This window comes from Pelophylax lessonae, assembly GCF_965119305.1.
Source record: "Pelophylax lessonae genome assembly, chromosome: 1".
NCBI classification, from domain to species: domain Eukaryota; kingdom Metazoa; phylum Chordata; class Amphibia; order Anura; family Ranidae; genus Pelophylax; species Pelophylax lessonae.
The window spans coordinates 23,348,217-23,368,736 of NC_138768.1; the positions used below are offsets into that span (position 1 = coordinate 23,348,217).

Consider the following 20,520-nt stretch of genomic DNA (forward strand, 5'->3'; position numbering starts at 1 on the left):
ATGGCTAGTGAGGCCTTCAGCTCATCTGCAATGGAGCGAAGGTCCGGGAGGGTGACAGGCGGTGGAGGAGGAGGGGTAGTCGTCGGCGCCAGAGTGTCCATGGCTGAGGACATGTTGCCTTGGGGTAGTGGTGCCGTGTGTTCTCTCGTATTGGAGAGAGTCGGGGTTCCTCGAGCCGCGTCCGCGTAGGCCTGATTTGAAGCCGGGGCCTCGCGTAGTAGTTGGGGCTGGCGGAATAGGTCCGGTATGCTGCGGGTGCGGACGGGCGTCAAATCTCTCGGGGAGCGAGATCGTGAGGGAGAGGAGCGGGTGCTGGATCTACTCATCCTTCTTGGGAGTGCAGCAGGAGAAAGATCGCTCTTCTTATAGCTGAAAACTCTCGAGCTGGCCGGGAGCTAGGAGATCAGGGGGCCATCCACGATCAGCGCCAAGCCACGCCCCGCTTTTTTTTTCCCAGCTTTATATCACTTGCCTTAGTTTTCTCCACTAGGGGGTGTTTTTGAAGGAACTGTTTAATCCAGAAGGGTGATTCAAACAACATGTCATCAAATTTCTGATGCTCACTCATGACAGACCCCAAAACACTGTTCCTTTTATAAACTGCATCAGGCACACTATCCCCTCTTTGGAACAGATCCTCTGTTGCCTGTAATTCCTCTTCAAATTCCTGCAACGGAATCTTCATCTCTTCTACTTGCTGTTCTAAGGCTCGCTTAGACTTTTCGAGCTCCTGAACGCTTTTCCCAACATCATCCTTGGAGCTGACCAAATCTTCCATTTCTGTACACAGCTGTTTGTTAACTCTTTCTAGTTCAACCTTACACTCTAGAGCTTCCTCTAAGGAGCGAGCCAAGAACAAGGCTTTGCTCTCTTTATCACGCGCCTCCGCTTCTGCACGGTCATGTTGTTCTGCATATTTCTCCTCACCAAGCATCTGATCAAACTTCTTTTTCACATCTTCAACACTCTCTAATGAACCAACGCTTTCTTCCATGCGTTTTTTCATATCCGCTATCTGAGCTTGCAATGTTGCGACTTGCTCTGATTTTTCTTTGCTTCCTCTTCCTCTTTTAATTGTTCCAGGAAGCAATTTTTCTCATCTTCCATTTGTTTGAGCTTTGTGCTAAAACTCAGCCTTTGACACCTCCCTTCCTGTAAGAGTTCCTGCGTGTCTTGCAGCTGCGATTCCAAGATAGAGAAATCTTTGGCAATTCCTCTAGATTTGCTGTCTGTTTGAGAAAGCTGATTTGTGACATTGTCCAACTCAACCTGCAGTCGGTTTGCCTTCTCTGACAGCTTGGCACACAATCGGTCACCTTCTGACACCTTGACTTGCGATTCCTGCAGCTGTGCCTCTACTTTTTTTCTCTTGTGTTCAGAATCTCCTTTTCCCTGCATAAGAGCCTTCACCTCCTTGGCTAGCTTCTGGGAATGAGAATGTAATTCTGCCACACAGGCTTCTTTCTTCTTTAGCTGCTGCTGCTGCTGCTGCTGGACACATTGGGCTTCCTCTTTCCAACTTTCACAGTCCGTACGGAATTCATCTACCACATTGCTCAAAGTGGTGAGCTCATACACAGTACTCAGTAATTTAGCCTCTCTCTCATTTTTCTCCTTGTCGCTGAGAGACAATGTCATTTTCAGAGAGACATTCTGTTCCTGCACCCCCTGCAGGTCTATTTTTGTAGCTTCCAAAGACTGAAGACTTTTTTTCAGCTGATTACGCAACTCTAACATATCACGCATACTTTGCTTCTGCAAAGTCTGAGTCTGAATTTCAATTTCCTTTTCCATGAGGATGGTATCTTTCCCCATTATAGTCTCTCCACGTTTTTGTAACTCGGAAAAAAGAAGAGCAGTGGATTCTTCCCACTGTAACACCTGAGCCTGCAAGTTTCTATGCTCCATCCTAAGCAATTCCAAGGCTTGTTCCTTTTCTTCCATTTTCCGTTGCAAGGCATCCAACTCAGCCCTGCACACATACTCGGTTTCCTCCAAACCGTTGGCCTCCATTTGCTGCTGGCGTCTCTGTTTCCAGCCTGCCATGCTCTCTTGGTGAGCCTTTTGTTGAGCTGCAAAGCTCCGCTGAAAATCTGCATTTGCCTCAGTGTTGCTAGGGACAACAACCTTTCTCTTTAGCAGACTCCGTTCAGGCATGGATGGGGCTCGTTCAGGCGGTAACATCCCCTCCATCCATAGAATCTGGTCTCTCATTTCAGCTATCTTTGCATCTTTCAGGCAATTTGACCGCCCCATCTTCAATTACTCCACAATAAATTTTCAGTCCAGCAAAAAATTTTGAGACCACTGTCTCTTTAAAACTAGTAGTTTTTCTCTCTCTTGCAAGATCTCTTCTCCTGCAGACACAGTTGGTGCAGTCTCATGCACCAGACACAACAAAGTCCATCAAAAATTTTGAGACCACTGTCTCTTTAAAACAAGTAGTTTTTCCTCTCTTTCAGGATCTTCTCTCCTGCACACATAGATTGTGCAATTTTCTTCACCAGACTGCAAGCGTCAAAAACATCCAAAATAAAATAAAACACAAAATAAATCCTTGCCACTGTGGGCGGCTACCTTCTCACACACAGGAACCTGTCTAAGGAAGTCTCCTGTTGGGCAAACTTTGCTGATCCTACAGCAGACACTCAATAGTCCATGTTTTTTTTCTTCATACAACAAATGTCCATTGAACATGTCCCTTTTCTCTTCACATTGAACATGTCCCTTTGCTTTTCTCTTCACATAGAACGCATTCCTTTGTTTATCTCTTCACATAGCAAACAGTTCATTTATTTCTTCCACATAGAAACAATCCCAGACCTCACCTTGAGTAGTCTTCACACTTTTTACCCTCCTCAGCGCACATCACTTCAGGAGGTCTTCTCCCATGCTCACACAGCGTCGGGAGGCACACATCTGACTGTCCTCCTCTCCCCAGCTCACACAACGTCAGGAGGCAGCAATCAATAGACTTCCTTTGGACAAATTATAGAGGGCTTAACTTCCTCATTCCGAACAGCTGAATGGTTTTCAACTTCTTTACACCTTCCTGCTGCCTTTGCAGCCGACACCCTATAGTAATTGGTGAATTTTCTAAACCAGGTGGAAATGTATTTCCTGTCTGTGACTACATTTACAGATTTACCTGACTTCCTGTCACATAATATATATATATACATATATATATATATATATATATATATATATATATATATATATATATAGTACACACCAAAAGTTTGGACACACCTTCTCATTCAAAGAATTTCTTTATTTTCATGACTACGAAAATTGTAGAGTCACACTTCAAGAGGTAGTCACCTGAAATGGTCTTCCAACAGTCTTGAAGGAGTTCCCAGAGATGCTTAGCACTTGTTGGCCTTTTTGCCTTTTTCTCTGCGGTCCAGCTCACCCCAAACCATCTCGATTGGGTTCAGGTCCAGTGACTGTGGAGGCCAGGTCATCTGGCGCAGCACCCCATCACTCTCCTTCTTGGTCAAATAGCCCTTACACAGCCTGGAGGTGTGTTTGGGGTCATTGTCCTGTTGAAAAATAAATGATGGTCCAACTAAACACAAACCGGATGGAAATAGCATGCCGCTGCAAGATGCTGTGGTAGCCATGCTGGTTCAGTATGCCTTAAATTTTGAATAAATCCCCAACAGTGTCACCAGCAAAGCACCCCCACACCATCACACCTCCTCCTCCATGCTTCACGGTGGGAACCAGGCATGTAGAGTCCATCCGATCACCTTTTCTGCATCGCACAAAGACACGGTGGTTGGAACCAAAGATCTCAAATTTGGACTCATAAGACCAAAGCACAGATTTCCACTGGTCTAATTTCCATTCCTTGTGTTCTTTAGCCCAAACAAGTCTCTTCTGCTTGTTGCCTTTCTTTAGCAGTGGTTTCCTAGCAGATATTCTACCATGAAGGCCTGATTCACACAGTCTCCTCTTAACAGTTGTAGAGATGTGTCTGCTGCTAGAACTCCGTGACCTGGTCTCTAATCTGAGCTGCTGTTAACCTGCGATTTCTGAGACTGGTGACTCGGATGAACTTATCCTCCACAGCAGAGGTGACTCTTGGTCTTCCTTTCCTGGCGCGGTCCGCATGTCAGCCAGTTTCTTTGTAGCGCTTGATGGTTTTTGTGACTGCACTTGGGGACACTTTCAAAGTTTTCCCAATTTTTCGGACTGACTGACCTTCATTTCTTAAAGTAATGATGGCCACTCGTTTTCCTGTACTTAGCTGCTTTTTTCTTGCCATAATACAAATTTTAACAGTCTATTCAGTAGGACTGTCAGCTGTGTATCCACCTGACTTCTGCACAACACAACTGATGGTCCCAACCCCATTTATAAGGCAAGAAATCACACTTATTAAACCTGACAGGGCACACCTGTGAAGTGAAAACCATTTCAGGTGACTACCTCTTGAAGTGTGACTCTACAATTTTCATAGTCATGAAAATAAAGAAAACTCTTTGAATGAGAAGGTGTGTCCAAACGTTTGGTCTGTACTGTATATATAAACTTTAACTTATTTATAATTATTTATTATAAATCCATACTAGACCTTTATACCCTTCGCAAGCAGCCTGGCAGGCCAGGATAGAGGGGGGGAGGGCTCCCCTCCTGAACCATACCAGGCCACATGCCCTCAACATGGGGAGGGTGCTTTGGCATTCCCAAAGGCATGGCATTGCTCCCCGTCTTTAACATTAGCATCTATGGGAAATAATGGACAGCTTGGCATGGCACTGCTCCCTGTCTTTAACATTGGTGTTTAAGGGAAATCTTGGCCAGCTTGGCATGGCACTGCTCACGAATAGGGTTAAGCGAAACCAAACTGTATTGTCGGGTACTGTCCGTTATTCGGTAATGTTATTTGATGTTTCAACAGGTGCAAGGCAGCCAATCAGCAAGCGTTTAACTAGTGTGCCCTAGAAGCCATCACAGCCATGTCTACTAATGGCATGGCTGTGATTGGCCAGTGCAGCATGTGACCCAGACTCTATATAAGCTGGAGTCACGCAGTGCGCGCGTCACTCTGCTAATACTACTGTAGGGAGAGGTTCCTGACTGCTGCTGAGGGACAGATAGGAGTTTTTTTGTTTTTTTTTGTATTTAATTTTTTTATTTATTTAGGATATAAAATGTACATGTATACCACATACAGATTCCCAAATGAAAGAAGGAATAAAAAAAAAAAGAAAACACAAAGAGAAAAGAATATACAATACAATGTAATCTTTTAATACTTTATCCCATTTACTTCTTCCCTCCCTCCCCACATACCTCCTCTCCCTTTTTCCTATACAACTCTTCTTCCTTCTGTTTTTCTCTCACTCCGATGATGTTTATGCATTCATTTCTATATACTTATTTGATTTTTTAAAATCTATCCATTTTTCCCACTTTTCCTTCATGTTTGTTGGAGTCTCCTCTTGAGTATTACTGATGTATTCCATATTAAAGATATAATTTATCCTGTTACACCATTCCTTTAATTTTGGGTTTCTGTTTCTCTCCACATTTTTGGGATTATCCCTTTTGCTGCATTTAGTAAGGTTGGGACCAGAGTTGTTTTTATATTTTTTTAATGACATTGTTGTGTTATGAAATAGACATACCCATGGGTCATTTGGAATTGTTGTATCTGTGATTTCACTGGTGATTTGTTGGACCTTTGTCCAAAATTCTCTAACTTTTGAGCAACCCCAGAACATGTGATACATTGTTCCGGTATTTCCACAATTCCTCCAACATTTATCTGTTTTATCTGGTTGATATTTGTTTATTGCTTCTGGTGTGATATACCATCTTAACAGACATTTGTAATTTAATTCTGTTGTTCTGTGGCTACGGACCCCACCAGCTTTAATACAATATCTGATTCCTGTTTTGACAATTGTGCCCCCATTTCCCCATTTCTTTCTCCCATTTTACCATGAATGGAGGGTTCTCCAAACAGTGTCAACATTCTATATATTTGTGATACTCCGTGTTTTTTGAGTGGAAGTGTAACTTAATTTCTCAATAGTATTAAGAGTTTTTTTCCGATCTAATCGGTTGTGATAATGATTTAACAAAATGGCTCAGTTGGAAATATCTCTATTCATCTAATTTTATATCTTTATTATTATTTTGCTTTAAATTTTGAAATGTCTTGATACGACCTTTGTGAAGTATATCCTTTAATTGAGTGCTACCAATCCATTTTCCAAATTTCTCCTCATTCCCTGGTGGGAAATATTTTGTGCCATTTAGTGATATCATTGGTGAATTATACTCTATTTTCAATTGTTTATTAATCCTATCCCATATTTTATAAACGACCTTTGTCAATTCATGTGCACCTTGTGTTTCCCTATATTTTGGAGGTATCCATATTGTTTTGTGTAAGTGAGTATTATTTTGTGAGCATTCTATTTCCACCCATCTTTTCCCCGTTGCTTCTTTTGTCCAATCAATCATTCATGTAATAATTACTGCCCTATAATACCTTTCTATATCCTGGGTTGCTAATCCCCCTTGTGTTTTACCTCTTGTGAGAATCTTGTATTGTACCCTGGGTTTTTTCTGCTGCCATATATATTTTATTAATAAAGTTTTTATTACCCTAAAAAAGGATGGAGGAATATTTATTGGTAATAGAGAACATTTTTACAAAATCTTGGGTAATATAAACATCTTAACTACGTTTATTCTACCGATCCATGAGATTTGATTATTTGATCTCCTTGTTATATCTGTTTTTTAATTCATTTAATAAAGGTATAAAATTAGCTTGATATAGTTTTCGGCTTTGTGGTGTTATGTATATCCCTAAATATTTTTATTTGGTTTTTGCCCAGGTATAAGGGAAGTAGGCTTTTAGTGTCTGTTCTTCTTGAATGTTTAGACTGATATTAAGAATTTCAAATTTTATTGGATTTTTTTTTTGAAGTTTGATAATTTTTCATACTCTTTTAATTCTTTTTGGATGTTTGGGAGTGTAATCCTGGGATTCGTAATATAAAATAATAAGTCATCCGCATATGCTGCTGCCTTATGTTCATCCTGATTCACCTTCACTTCACTTATATCTTTATTTTGTCTTATTTTTGCTAATAGAGGTTCTAGGGTTAATATGAACAATAGGGGGGACAGGGGACATCCCTGTCTCGTCCCATTGCTCATCTCAAAGCCCTCTGACAGTCCTCCATTTATCTTAATTTTTGCTGTCGGTTTGTCATATAGAGCCTCTATCCATTGCCTCATTTTTAATCCAATCCCTACATTTTTTATTGTCTCCTTCACAAAGTCCCAGTCCACCCTATCAAAGGCTTTTTCGGCATCAATCGACAATAGGAGGGAGGGGACTTCATGATTTTTAGTTTTTTGTAGGAGTAACAGGGTTCGGACAGCACTGTCTTTCCCTTCTCTGCCTGGCACAAATCCGGTTTGATCTGGGTGTATCCATAGTTCCAGTAAGCCCTTTAATCTTGTTGCCAAGATTTTTGCAAATAATTTCGTATCTACATTTAACAGGGCAATTGGTCTATAACTGGAACAGAGGGTTAGATCTTTCCCTTCTTTCGGTATTACCGTAATATGGGCCATCAGAGATTCCACCCGAAGATCTTCCTTTCCAACTTGATTCATATATTTTTGCATTTTTGGTACCAAAATTTCTTTAAATCTTTTATAATACTTTATTGTGTATCCATCTGGTCCCGGACTTTTTCCCTTTTGAACAGTTTTTAACACCTCTTTTATCTCGCTTTCGGCAATTGGGGCATCTAGGAGTTCTAATTTATCCTCTGGTAATTTAGGTAAGTTTGCTTCCTTAATATATTTTTGCATATTTTTTATTTTTTCCTGTCTTGTTTGTTGAGTTTCTTCTTTTCGAACATTATATAGGGCGTTGTAAAAGGTATGGAAGGCTTTAGCTATATCTGTAGTTGAATTAGTTATTTCATTTCTGCTGCTTTTAACTTTTTCTATATACTTTTTGTTTTTTTCTTCATTAATAGTCTTGCTAAGAATCTTCCTGGTTTATTCCCGAATTTATATCTATATCTTGTCTAATAAGTCTCTTAAGTTATTGTAATGTTCCGGTACCTTTGGTACCCTAAATTACACTTTCCACAAGTGTATGCGCCCTACCATTTACTTTTGGAAAGGTGCGCATACACCTTTAAGACTGGAGCTGTCATCACTCAGCGCCGGACTAGATGGCTATTTAAGGCGTCGGCTCTCACTCACATGTGTTCGTTCAAACACCCTTATCTGGATGCTAACCTTGCTTGAAGCTTCCATGCTTGCAAGCTTACTTCGCTGACGGAACCTCGCTGCGCTGATCCCTGTATCCCGCTACTGGATCATCCGCCTCTCCTGAACCACCCTTCGGCTGTATCGCTAATAGTGCTAAGTACCCCGCAGGGGAATTCTCTATAAACTTATACTAAGCTTACACTATCTAGCTCTGCATAGTAGAGACTGTTTATCACATCTGCATAAACTAGATTGCTAGCTCTTGAGACTACTGCTACTTTTCTGCACTGGGTTGATCTCTTTTGTATGTCCACCTACTATTCTATCATCTGCTATCATACAACATTGTTAAACCTTCCTGCATCCATCTGCTACTGTCTCACCTTCAAGTGTCTATCACCTACCACCTCCACTCAACCTATCCCTCAAACCTTCATCATTGTGTTACCACATATATAAAGTCACTCTAGGAACCAGCTTGCTAATTGTGTGTATTTACTGGCTGAAATAAGACCTTCCACACATGATGAGTCATTGAGGTTGGGAATGGTATCTCAGCATATCTCTTACATGACAACTGACGTGGAACTATTTCTGCAGCTGAAAATCCACACCATATAAGAAACGCAGGAGCGTTACAGATTGAACGAACCTAAAAAATGGATTCAGCAGAAATAGCCACTCAGGTGACACAATTAAAACAGCAAGTATCTGCGTTAATACACGCACTTGCTGAATTAAAAGAAGACAATCAGGCTCTGTCACAGCAGGTAATTAGACTGACACAACTTACCACTGCTCAGTCCCCTGAACCCAAGATAAATCCCCCTTTGGTATTTACAGGCGATCGCAAAAAATTTCGAGAATTTAAAAACGCATGTGAGTTACTTTTTTTGCTAAAACCTCGTACCTACCTTACTGATCACATTAAGGTTTGTACTATTATTTCTTACCTATCAAGCGATCCTCGAGCCTGGGCAGATTCTCTTTTTGAGAAAAACGACCAGCTTCTCAACTCCTATGCCTTGTTCCTGGCAGAGCTCACTAGCCTATATGATGACCCCAATAGGCAGAGTACTGCTGATCTTCAGTTAAGATCCTTGAAACAAGGAAGGAGGCCTGTGGAAGACTTTGTCGCAGAGTTCAAGAGATGGACCCTTGATTCAGAATGGAATGATGCATCTCTGAAAACCCAATTTAGGCTTGGCCTATCAGAAGCCGTTAAGGACGAGCTCGCCCGAGCGGATCTGCCAAAAACCCTGGATGCATTAATACAACTCAGTATTACCATAGATAGAAGACTACGAGAAAGAAAGGCTGAAAAGATGGGAATGCCATTATCCGTTTCCTCTCGGAGTCTGGCCGTTGACCCCGTTCCTATGGAGATAGGAACCATACGCCCACCGCTATCAACTATGGAAAAAGCCAAAAGACGAAATGAAAATCTCTGCTTGTACTGTGCATCCCCGGATCACAAGATAAACGTCTGTCCCCTAGTCAACAAAAAGAAGGGTGAGTGTTCACATGTCTCTCTAGGAGGATTGACAACTTCATTCACTAACCCCTACATTTCTGTTTTTTTGACATTACAGTGGGACCAGAACAGGATTACTACTAAGGCCATGATTGACACAGGATCTTGTGGAAATTATATGGATATATGTTTTGCTGCTTTAAATAAAATTCCTATTATTTCTAAACTCAAACCTGTCTCAGTAAGTCTTATTACCGGTGTTCCGTTATCCTCTGGTCCGATCACCGATCAGACACAAGCACTTCTAGTCACTATTAACGAGTCTCATAGGGAGACTTCTACCTTCAATTTAATACCATCACCCCACTTTCCCATTGTGTTGGGACTTCCCTGGTTGCACACACACCAACCAACCATAGATTGGAAGAAACGGTCCTTGACCTTCCCTTCTTGTTATTGCGAGGAAACGTGTAACCTCCCGTTTTCCGGGAAGATTCTGTCTGTGGTGACAGATGAGATTGCACCACTATGTTATCAGGATCTTTCTGAGGTTTTTCTTGAGAAAAATGCTCAAGCATTACCTCCTCATCGAGACTATGATTGTAGCATTGATCTACTCCCAAATAGCAAATTGCCGTTCGGTCATGTTTATCCTCTTTCACAGGATGAACTTGCCCATCTCAAAACCTATTTGGATGAGAACTTGGAAAAAGGTTTTATTAGACCTTCCACTTCTTCCACAGCAGCAGGACTCTTTTTTGTTCGCAATAAAGATTCAAGTCTCAGACCTATCATCGACTACAGGAAATTGAATGCTATCACAATAAAAGATCGCTATCCTCTACCGCTTATCCCTGAGCTCATTGAGCAGGTGCGTGGAGCTACCTATTTTTCAAAATTAGACCTGAAAGGAGCATACAATCTCATTCGAATCCGTGATGGACACGAGTGGAAGACTGCGTTCAGAACTAGATACGGATTGTTCGAGTATCTTGTGATGCCATTCGGCCTATGCAATGCCCCTGCAGTTTTCCAACGATTTATAAACGATATTTTTAAAGACTTACTAGATGTCTGTGTTGTGGTATATCTGGACGATATACTTATATATTCACGGACCCTGTCTGAACACATAAGACATGTAAGACTTGTATTATCGAGATTGCTTGCACATAATCTTTATGTGAAGCTGAAGAAATGCTTGTTCCATAAAGATGAGGTACTCTTTCTAGGCTACATCATATCCAAAACAGGAATCGAGATGGACATGAGTTAAATATCCTGCATTCAGGATTGGCCTACACCAACTACACGCAAGGCGCTACAGCGATTCCTGGGATTTTCAAATTTCTACAGGAAGTTCATAAAAAACTTTTCTGCTATTGTGAGACCCCTCACACAGCTCACTAGCATAAAAATACCATTTAAATGGTCAGAAGAAGCAAATAAGGCTTTCCACTTGTTAAAGACAAGGTTTACTTCCGCTCCCATATTACGCCATCCAGACCCATCCCTCCAATACATTCTGGAGGTAGATGCGTCAAACCTGGCAGTAGGAGCAATACTCTCCCAACGACCAACTCACATTTCACCACTTCATCCAGTCGCCTTTTTTTCTAAATCCCTGAGCAGTCCCGAGATAAATTACCCCGTGGGTGAGAAGGAACTGCTTGCTATAAAATTGGCTCTGGAGAATTGGCGACATTTACTCGAAGGCACCCAATTACCAATAATTATATACACGGACCATAAAAACCTCCAATATCTTCAGACTAGCAAAACTCTCTCGCATGGACAGGTACGATGGTCACTATTCTTTCTTAGGTTTAACTTCCTAGTGACCTACACACCTGCAGATAAGAACAAAAAGGCGGATGCACTATCACGACTAACTGAAGAAAATTACTTTGAAATTCCTTCCGTTCCTATAATACCTCACAAACGCATTATTGGAGTTGTCCGTTCCTTAAAGGAAGAGGTTCTGCATGGTATAAGGTTGGATTCACCCCCACCACAACTAAATACCGATGCAGAAGGCTTCCTCTACTACAACGACAAACTTTACATACCACCTACCCTACGCACCAAGATCTTGGAATTATCGCATGATGTGCCTATGGCAGGACATATGGGTATGACAAAGACTTTCAATTTGATTTCTCGGCAATTCTGGTGGCCTGACATGAAAACATCTATACAAAAATTCGTCTCTTCATGCAATGTCTGTGCCAGGTCCAAAATTGACACTACGAGACCATCCGGCCTACTATGCAGTCTACCAATACCCCAAACTCCATGGGAGGTTCTGTCATTGGACTTCATCGTAGAATTGCCTCCTTCCAAAGGATTTAATACCATCTTGGTGTCAGTGGACCATCTGACAAAGATGGCACATTTCATTGCTATTCGCAGACTACCTTCGTCCAAACAAACGGCAGAACTCCTGATGAAACATGTCTTCAGATTACATGGTATCCCATAAACTCTTTTGTCTGACCGTGGATCCCAATTTATTTCTAAATTCTGGCAAGAACTATGTCACATACTACGGATTGAGCGGAAGCTCACTTCTCCTTACCATTCGCAGACCAACGGACAGACTGAAAGAGTCAACCAATGCATCGAGCAGTATTTACGTTGTTACACTTCTTACCAACAGGATGATTGGTTGGATCTTCTCCCCCTGGCAGAATTTGCCTACAACAACGCAACTCACAGTACAACCAAGCAGAGTCCGTTCTACTTGAACTATGGGTTCCATCCCTCTATTCTCCCTCCACGCATCCTTCCTTCAAATAACCCAGTAGCCTCAGACTATCTTTCCCAAATAAAGGATTCTCTGGGTTTACTAAATACTACCATTGCACACGCTCACAGTCAACAAAAGAAGTACTTTGATCTTCGTAGAAGACCTTCTCCACAGTATACTATCGGGGACCTCGTTTGGCTCTCAACAAAAAACTTGAGACTGAAGATCCCTAGCAAAAAGCTTGGACCTCTGTTCTTGGGACCTTTCCCAATCAAGAAACTTATTGGAAAAGCTGCAGTGCAGCTTACATTGCCAATGGACCTAAAAATCCATCCCATTTTCCATGTGTCGCTACTAAAACCCCATGTTCCGGACCAAGGAATAAGGCCTAATATTCCACCTCCCCCTCCTGTACAAGTTGAAGGTGGAGAAGAATACGAGATAAAAGAGATTCTGGATTCTCGTATCTACAGAAGAAGACTTTAGTACTTGGTTAGATGGAAGAACTATGGGCCCCAAGACGACACCTGGCTAAACACCTCTGACATACATGCCCCTAGATTAATCCGCAATTTTCATGCGAGATACCCAGACAAACCAGCTCCAGAGGCCTTCAGGAGCAGGCCTTAAAGGGGGGGTATTGTAATGTTCCGGTACCTTTGGTACCCTAAATTACACTTTCCACAAGTGTATGCGCCCTACCATTTACTTTTGGAAAGGTGCACATACACCTTTAAGACTGGAGCTGTCATCACTCAGCGCCGGACTAGATGGCTATTTAAGGCGTCGGCTCTCACTCACATGTGTTCGTTCAAACACCCTTATCTGGATGCTAACCTTGCTTGAAGCTTCCATGCTTGCAAGCTTACTTCGCTGACGGAACCTCGCTGCGCTGATCCCTGTATCCCGCTACTGGATCATCCGCCTCTCCTGAACCACCCTTCGGCTGTATCGCTAATAGTGCTAAGTACCCCGCAGGGGAATTCTCTATAAACTTATACTAAGCTTACACTATCTAGCTCTGCATAGTAGAGACTGTTTATCACATCTGCATAAACTAGATTGCTAGCTCTTGAGACTACTGCTACTTTTCTGCACTGGGTTGATCTCTTTTGTATGTCCACCTGCTATTCTATCATCTGCTATCATACAACATTGTTAAACCTTCCTGCATCCATCTGCTACTGTCTCACCTTCAAGTGTCTATCACCTACCACCTCCACTCAACCTATCCCTCAAACCTTCATCATTGTGTTACCACATATATAAAGTCACTCTAGGAACCAGCTTGCTAATTGTGTGTATTTACTGGCTGAAATAAGACCTTCCACACATGATGAGTCATTGAGGTTGGGAATGGTATCTCAGCATATCTCTTACATGACAACTGACGTGGAACTATTTCTGCAGCTGAAAATCCACACCATATAAGAAACGCAGGAGCGTTATAGTTATCTCTTTTCAATATTAGGTCTTTTTCAATTTCTTTTGTTAGATCTTTTTTATGTTTTTGTTCTATTTCATATATTTCCGTCATTAATTTATTAATTTCGTTAATCCTTTCCTTTTTTTTTTTTTTTTTTTTCTGAGGCGATGGAATTATAATATTCCTCTAATGTAGGCTTTATGTGCCTCCCTGATTGTCACCGTTGATATTTCCGAGGTTTCGTTCTCTTGGAAATATTGCTCTAATTCCTTTTCTATTCTATTTCCTACTTCTTCATCTTGGATTATGTCTTAATTTAACCTCCATGTTCCTATACTTTTTTGGTAAGCTGATGTTTTTTATTATTAAAGTTAATGGGGCATGATCTGATAAGGTAATCATACCTATTTCTGTACCCATATAAAGTGGTTTGTTAGGAGTATTGTTGGTTGAGTCTATGTGTGTGCCCGTGTTCACTATGTGCGTTTAGCTGGCTTAACCTAAAAACAGCATATAAACAAGGTATTTTCTGTATAGACCACAGAAAGAAAGACAGGTTATTAGTCAGCAAAAAGTATGACGGGCTCTAAGTAAAGTGATCATAGACATTTATTTATAAAAATACTGGGGTGTAATAACCCTGCAAGATTACATAATTTGTGGTTACAATCAGTGCACAATACAAGAAACAAGACAGACATAACATTGAACATATATAACAAAAAACCGGCCGGCACTTTAAGGTGATACTTCAAGAATCTCAGTACATATGTACTCAATCAGATGCGGGTTGCAAAATTAATGTCCTTGAAGAGACTCCTTATGGGACCGTTGGGCTCCAGTGAAGTGGATTTTAAATTGAAGTGTACCGTTATTTTTAGATATTCATTTGGCGGTGTCACTCAAAGTGTAATTATTGGTATGCTTCAGTCTTTTGGGAGAGGATTGGGACATGCCCTTTTAATCTGAGAAAGCCGTTAGGTGGGACAGTATGGTTATTTCAGATAATTATAGTATGATGATGTATTCATCATGGGTTGGTGTGGCTTGGTGGGGACTAGGCAGGGATCTGACCATTGTCTAGATCGCTGACGGTATGTGGCCGTTTCTTCACCCCTGTTGATGGCTAGATGTTGCTCTTGTTAACTGTTAATTAGTTAGTATTGGTGATAAGGGGGTATGCATTATTATAGGGGGCTTAAGCAGAGCCAGTGATGATCGGGTTAAATACCCTTGATTGGTGTTACCGGTCAATAGCGGTGTGGTGAGTTAGCCAGCAGATATCATGCTTAATGGGGACTATGCAGAGATCTAATATTGTTGTCCTGATCACTGATGGTATTACACCGTTTCTTCACCCCTATTTCTAGCTGGACATCGTTTTAAAGTGGTGGCTAACTGGTTTGTGCAGCTGGTGTGGACATTTAAGCAGAGTCAGCGGTGATCGGCTTAATGTCACTATTCCCGCTGACCGTGATGTACGGCCGCTCAGTTACACTGGTGAGTGTAAGTCCTGGCTCTGTCGGCCTGAAGCCGTCTCTTCACCCCTGTTGTGCGAGTACCCGGTACCTTATTGATGGTCTGTGGAGCGAGCGCATCTGCCTTGCCGTTACCGACCTCCGTACGGGCTGTCTTTGGCTTCCGCTCTCCCTGGCGTCCGTAGTCTGTGAGGAGGGATGAAAGAGTGTGCCGTTGGGCTGTGACGTTGACGCGTTTCGCTTCCTCTTGCGTAGCTTCGTCTGTACCCACCATAAATTCCAGCAATTGGTGGTCTATAAAAAAGTAATCCAGTCTTGAATACATCGAGTGAACTGAGGAGTAGTAGGTATAATCTCTTTTTTTTGGATATAAAATCCTCCATGCATCTACTAATTGGAGATGATGTAATTTTTTCTTAATTTCTCTAAGTTTTTGCTCTCCCACAGTTCTTACACTCGTTGTGCTATCAAGACTTGGATCCATGCAGAAATTCATGTCTCCCGCCATTACAAGATAACCTTTTATAAAAAGTTCCAGGTCATTTAAGATCCTTCCTAAGAACTCACTCGGTTTTTTATTTGGGTTATAAATATTAGCTAATGTTAAGTCCATCCCCCTTATTTGTCCTTTAAGGAAGATATATCGGCCAGATGGATCAGCTCTTGTCTCCTCTAGGGAGAATTCTACATTTTTAGCTATTCCTATTTCTACCCCCCTTGCACAGTCGACTGGGGTATCTCCATAGTACCATGTTGGAAAATATTTTGAATATAATTTTACATTTGAATGTAGAGAGATGTGTGTTTCCTGTAAGAAAACTATATTTGTTGCTTCTCTTCTTAATTCCTCCAGGATTTTATATCTTTTTATTGGGGAATTTAATCCTCTTACGTTATAAGTTACTATTTTAGCTGTTCACCCTCCATATTTCAGCCTTTGCATTCGGTCCCGCTCCAATCTGTAAACAGGGGAGCAGGATCGATTGAAATTTTTCCAAAAGCATCATGCAGATGTTAGAAAACAAAACTTTCTTTACATTTTTTTCTCTTCTTTTTTGATAAAGCGGAGAGTCCCTTTCCCACCTCCCTCCAACCACCCCCACCCTCCATAACCCTCCCCCCCATCACCCCCGACATCTCTCCCTGCCTGACCCTCTCCCCCCTCCCCCGTCTTCCTATGTTGTTGATTTGATCATAATTTGACAGATAGGAGTTTACTGTAGGGCGAGGCTGGATAGATTGCTTGTAGGGAAAGCATAGATAGGAACAATCTGCTTTAATCAGACAGCGATCTACATTGATTGTATTGTGTGGGGGTGCAGTAGAACGATCTTTATACCCTTACCTGAGCCAAGTGAGGAAAAGAAGGGAGAAACAAAAAAATTTTTTGGGCGTGCGGTGCTGCACATTTCATGCAACCTCAGTGCATATGTGTGTGCTTAATGTGCATTTTAATAAGAAAAAAACATTTTTCCTTTATATTTTACTGTAACTTACAGCGTTTAGACAGACACTGCATTTCAAAACTGCTATTCAACAAGCACCAATTAAGGGGACAATTATTTTTAAATTTTTCATTCATACATTACAGTGAGATACACCCATTGCATACTGTTGTATTCAGTCTTGCAATAAAAAAAAAACATTTAGGGGCAAAAAAAGTTGATTGTGGCCCTGTCCGCATATGTTACAGTGAGATACACCCATTGCATACTGTTGCATTGCGCCTTGCAATAAAAAAAAAACATTTAGGGGCAAACAAAAGTTGATTGCGGCCCTGTCCGCATATGTTACAGTGAGATACACCCATTGCATTTTGTTGTATTGCGCCTTGCAATAAAAAGAAATATTTAGGTGACAAAAGAGTTTATTGCTGCCCTGTCCGCGTATGTTACAGTGAGATACACCCATTGCATACTGTTGTATTGCGCCTTGCAATAAAAAAAAAAACATTTAGGGGACAAAAGTGTTTATTGCTGCCCTGTCTGCATATGTTAGTGAGATACACCCATTGCATACTGTTGTATTGCGCCTTGCAATAAAAAAAACTATTTAGGGGACAGAAAGATATTAAATTGCGGCTTAGTCTGTATCTGTACGTGTGAGATACACTCGTTGGATACTGTTGTTCTAGTCCGCTATTCAATAAACACCCATTTAGGGAAAACATATTACATTGCGGCTTAGTCTGCATATTTTACTGTGACATACACTCGTTGGATACTGTTATTTCTATTCCGCTATTCAATAAACACCCATTTAGGGAAATAAGATTACATTGCGGCCTAGTCTGCATATGTTACAGCACAACAAGGCACACAGGTCTCGCATGGAGGCCCAGTTACTGGTGGTGAAGTGGTGCTTTTCCGCAGAGCGACTTATGCTGCAGCTTGTAATGTTCTGGTACCTTTGGGTACCCTAATTACTCTTTCATAAGTGTATGCGCCCCACCATTCTCTTTTGGTAAGGTGCGCATACACCTTTAAGACTGATGCTGTCATCACTGAGCGCCGGACTGGATGGCTATTTAGATCGCCGGCTCTCACTCACATGTGTTCGTTCAGCCTGCTTTAAACCTGTCTTGAAGCTCTCATGCTTGCAAGCATACCTCGCTGTCGGAACCACGCTGCGCTGATCCCTGTATCCCGCTACCGGATCATCTGCTCTTGCCGAACCTCTCCTCTGCTACATTGCTATTAGTGATAAGTACCCCACAGGGGAAACCTCTATAACCTTCATACTAAAGCTTACACTATCTAGCTCTGCATACTAAGGACTATTACTACATCTGCATTATCTAAGATTGCTAGCTCTTGAGCCTACTACCACCTGTTCTTGCACTGGGTTGATCTCTCTTGTATGTCCACCTGCTACTCTGTCATCTGCTACCATACATGATTGCTAAACCTATCTGCATCCCATCTGCTACTATATTACTTCCAAGAACATTTCCTTTCAAGTGTCTGTCATCTACCATCTCTACCCAACCTGTCTCTTCAGCCTATCATCACTGTGTTACTATATACATAAGTCACTCTAGGAAACATCTTATTGAGTGTGTGTATTTACTTGCTGAATTGAGATCATCCACACATGATGAGTCATTGAGAGTTGGGAATGGTGTCTCAGCGTTTCTCTACATGACTACTGAAGTGGAATATTTCTGCAGCTGAAAATCCACATCATACGTAAAATGCAGGAGCGTTACAGATTGAACGAACCACAAATGGATTCAGCAGAAATAACCACTCAGATGACACAATTAAAACAGCAAGTACCTGCGTTAATACACGCACTTGCTGAATTAAAAGAAGACAATCAGGTTCTGTCGCAGCAGGTAATTAGACTGACACAACTTACCACTGCTCAGTCCCCTGAACCCAAAATAAATCCTCCTTTGGTATTTACAGGCGATCGCAAAAAATTTCACGAATTTAAAAACGCATGTGAGTTACCTTTCTTGCTAAAACCCAGTACCTACCTTACTGATCACATTAAGGTTTGTACTATTATTGGGGCATTGTGTGGGGCATTGACTTAGCCCCTGAGCCATGATTGGCTAAAGCAATGGTTCTCAACTTCTGTCCTCAGGACCCACTAACAGGCCAGGTTTTCTGGCCTGATAGTGGGTCCTGAGGACAGGAGATGAGAACCACTGGGCTAAAGGGACCCTGTCTCTGCCCAATCATGGCTCTGACAGAACACTGTGCTGTGATTGGCCAAAGCATACAGGTCAGGTGCATGCTTTTGCCAATCATCAGAAATCAATGCACTGCAACAGTGAAGTGCATTATGGAGCGCTCATCAGTGGGCAAACTTCAGTGAACACACAAACAGCTGATGCTCGAGTGGAACATAACATAGATCCCATCCCAAAGGCAGGCATCCCAATACTTTTGGTAATATAGTGTATATACAGTATATATGTGGCTAAATCATTTATCAGGATTTGTATATTTTATAAGCAAATAAAGATTTTGTAACATTCTATATATTTACTTTTCTTTGGGACTTTGGGTTCTGTTTCTCCCTTTTGGCTACTAAGAGGGACATAGTACCCCTATTCATTCACAAAGAAAAGTACTGTATTTTCTGGCGTGTAAGACTACTTTTGAACCTCAAAAAAATCGCCCAAAAATGGGGGGTCGTCTTATACGCCGAGTATAATATCTCCAAGGTAACCTAAGTATAAGTATTACCGGTAGATGAAAATGAGGGGGGTCGTCTTATACGCCCAGTCGTCTTATACGCCGGAAAATACGGTAACTAGAGATAAAGAAAAGTAACTAGAGATAAAGACACCCAAATGTTTGACAAGTCCTTTATTTAAAAAAAAGGAAAGGGACCCAAGAAAAGCCACTCATTGTAAAACCATTATTATTTCCGATGTCTTCCTCCAGAGAACTTGTCAAAAATCCAACAGACTTGGTACACATAACAGGGAAGAGACGGAGATTGCAATGAAATCATTGACCAAATATGGCCATGGCCGGGGATTAACAACCATGTAAGCCAATGATATTGCTGACTTGGGCAATTCCAAACTTCCTAAAATATTACTTCTTTATATGATCAACAGGGGGCTGAATGGGCAAAAGTTCAGGAATTTGTCCAAATGCCAAAACAGTCAAAGATTGGACTGAACCATTGGCCCATCTCTTCACAGCACTGCCTTCTTTTTTAGAACAATGTTATACTTTGTGACACTTTGCCACAAGGGCTTTTTGTCCCCTTTTGACCCACCTCACCATAAAACGACTATCTGTCCTAACCGTATGTAAAATAGAAAATTCTGCTTTTCTTACCTGGGTGTAACCATACAGATTCAGCAGCTGTGCCATTTGTAGAGTGGTGTCAGATTTGAGATCTCCAATGAAACCAGCCAGGGCCCCCCGCTCCATACAGGAATAATTTGGAGCTTCCATTGTATGTCCAGACAATATCTGTAGAACATCTTTTGTAGCTTTATTCACAAGTCCACAAGAATCATACACATGGTATCCCAGAGTTATGTTGGGAAGAATATCTGGATTGCTGTTTATCTCATCAATAGCAAATATAAAAGCCAGGAGATGTCTATAATCTTTGTCATTAACCCTGCAGATAATGGATAGTTTAGCAATGGTCT

The 20,520-nt window shown here is 41.5% G+C and overlaps 1 protein-coding gene across 1 annotated transcript in view; it reads right to left on the reverse strand.

The window, feature by feature from the left end:
* The window catches only part of LOC309564496 (vomeronasal type-2 receptor 26-like), a gene marked incomplete at both ends in the record, with an annotated part of 419,164 nt that extends 398,847 nt beyond the window's left edge, over positions 1-20,317 (reverse strand). Inside the window, one exon of the mRNA XM_082269122.1 lies at positions 20,198-20,317. Coding sequence (XP_082125248.1) covers positions 20,198-20,317 — 120 coding nt within the window. The remainder of the gene's footprint in view (positions 1-20,197) is intronic.
* Positions 20,318-20,520: the final 203 nt, after the last annotated feature.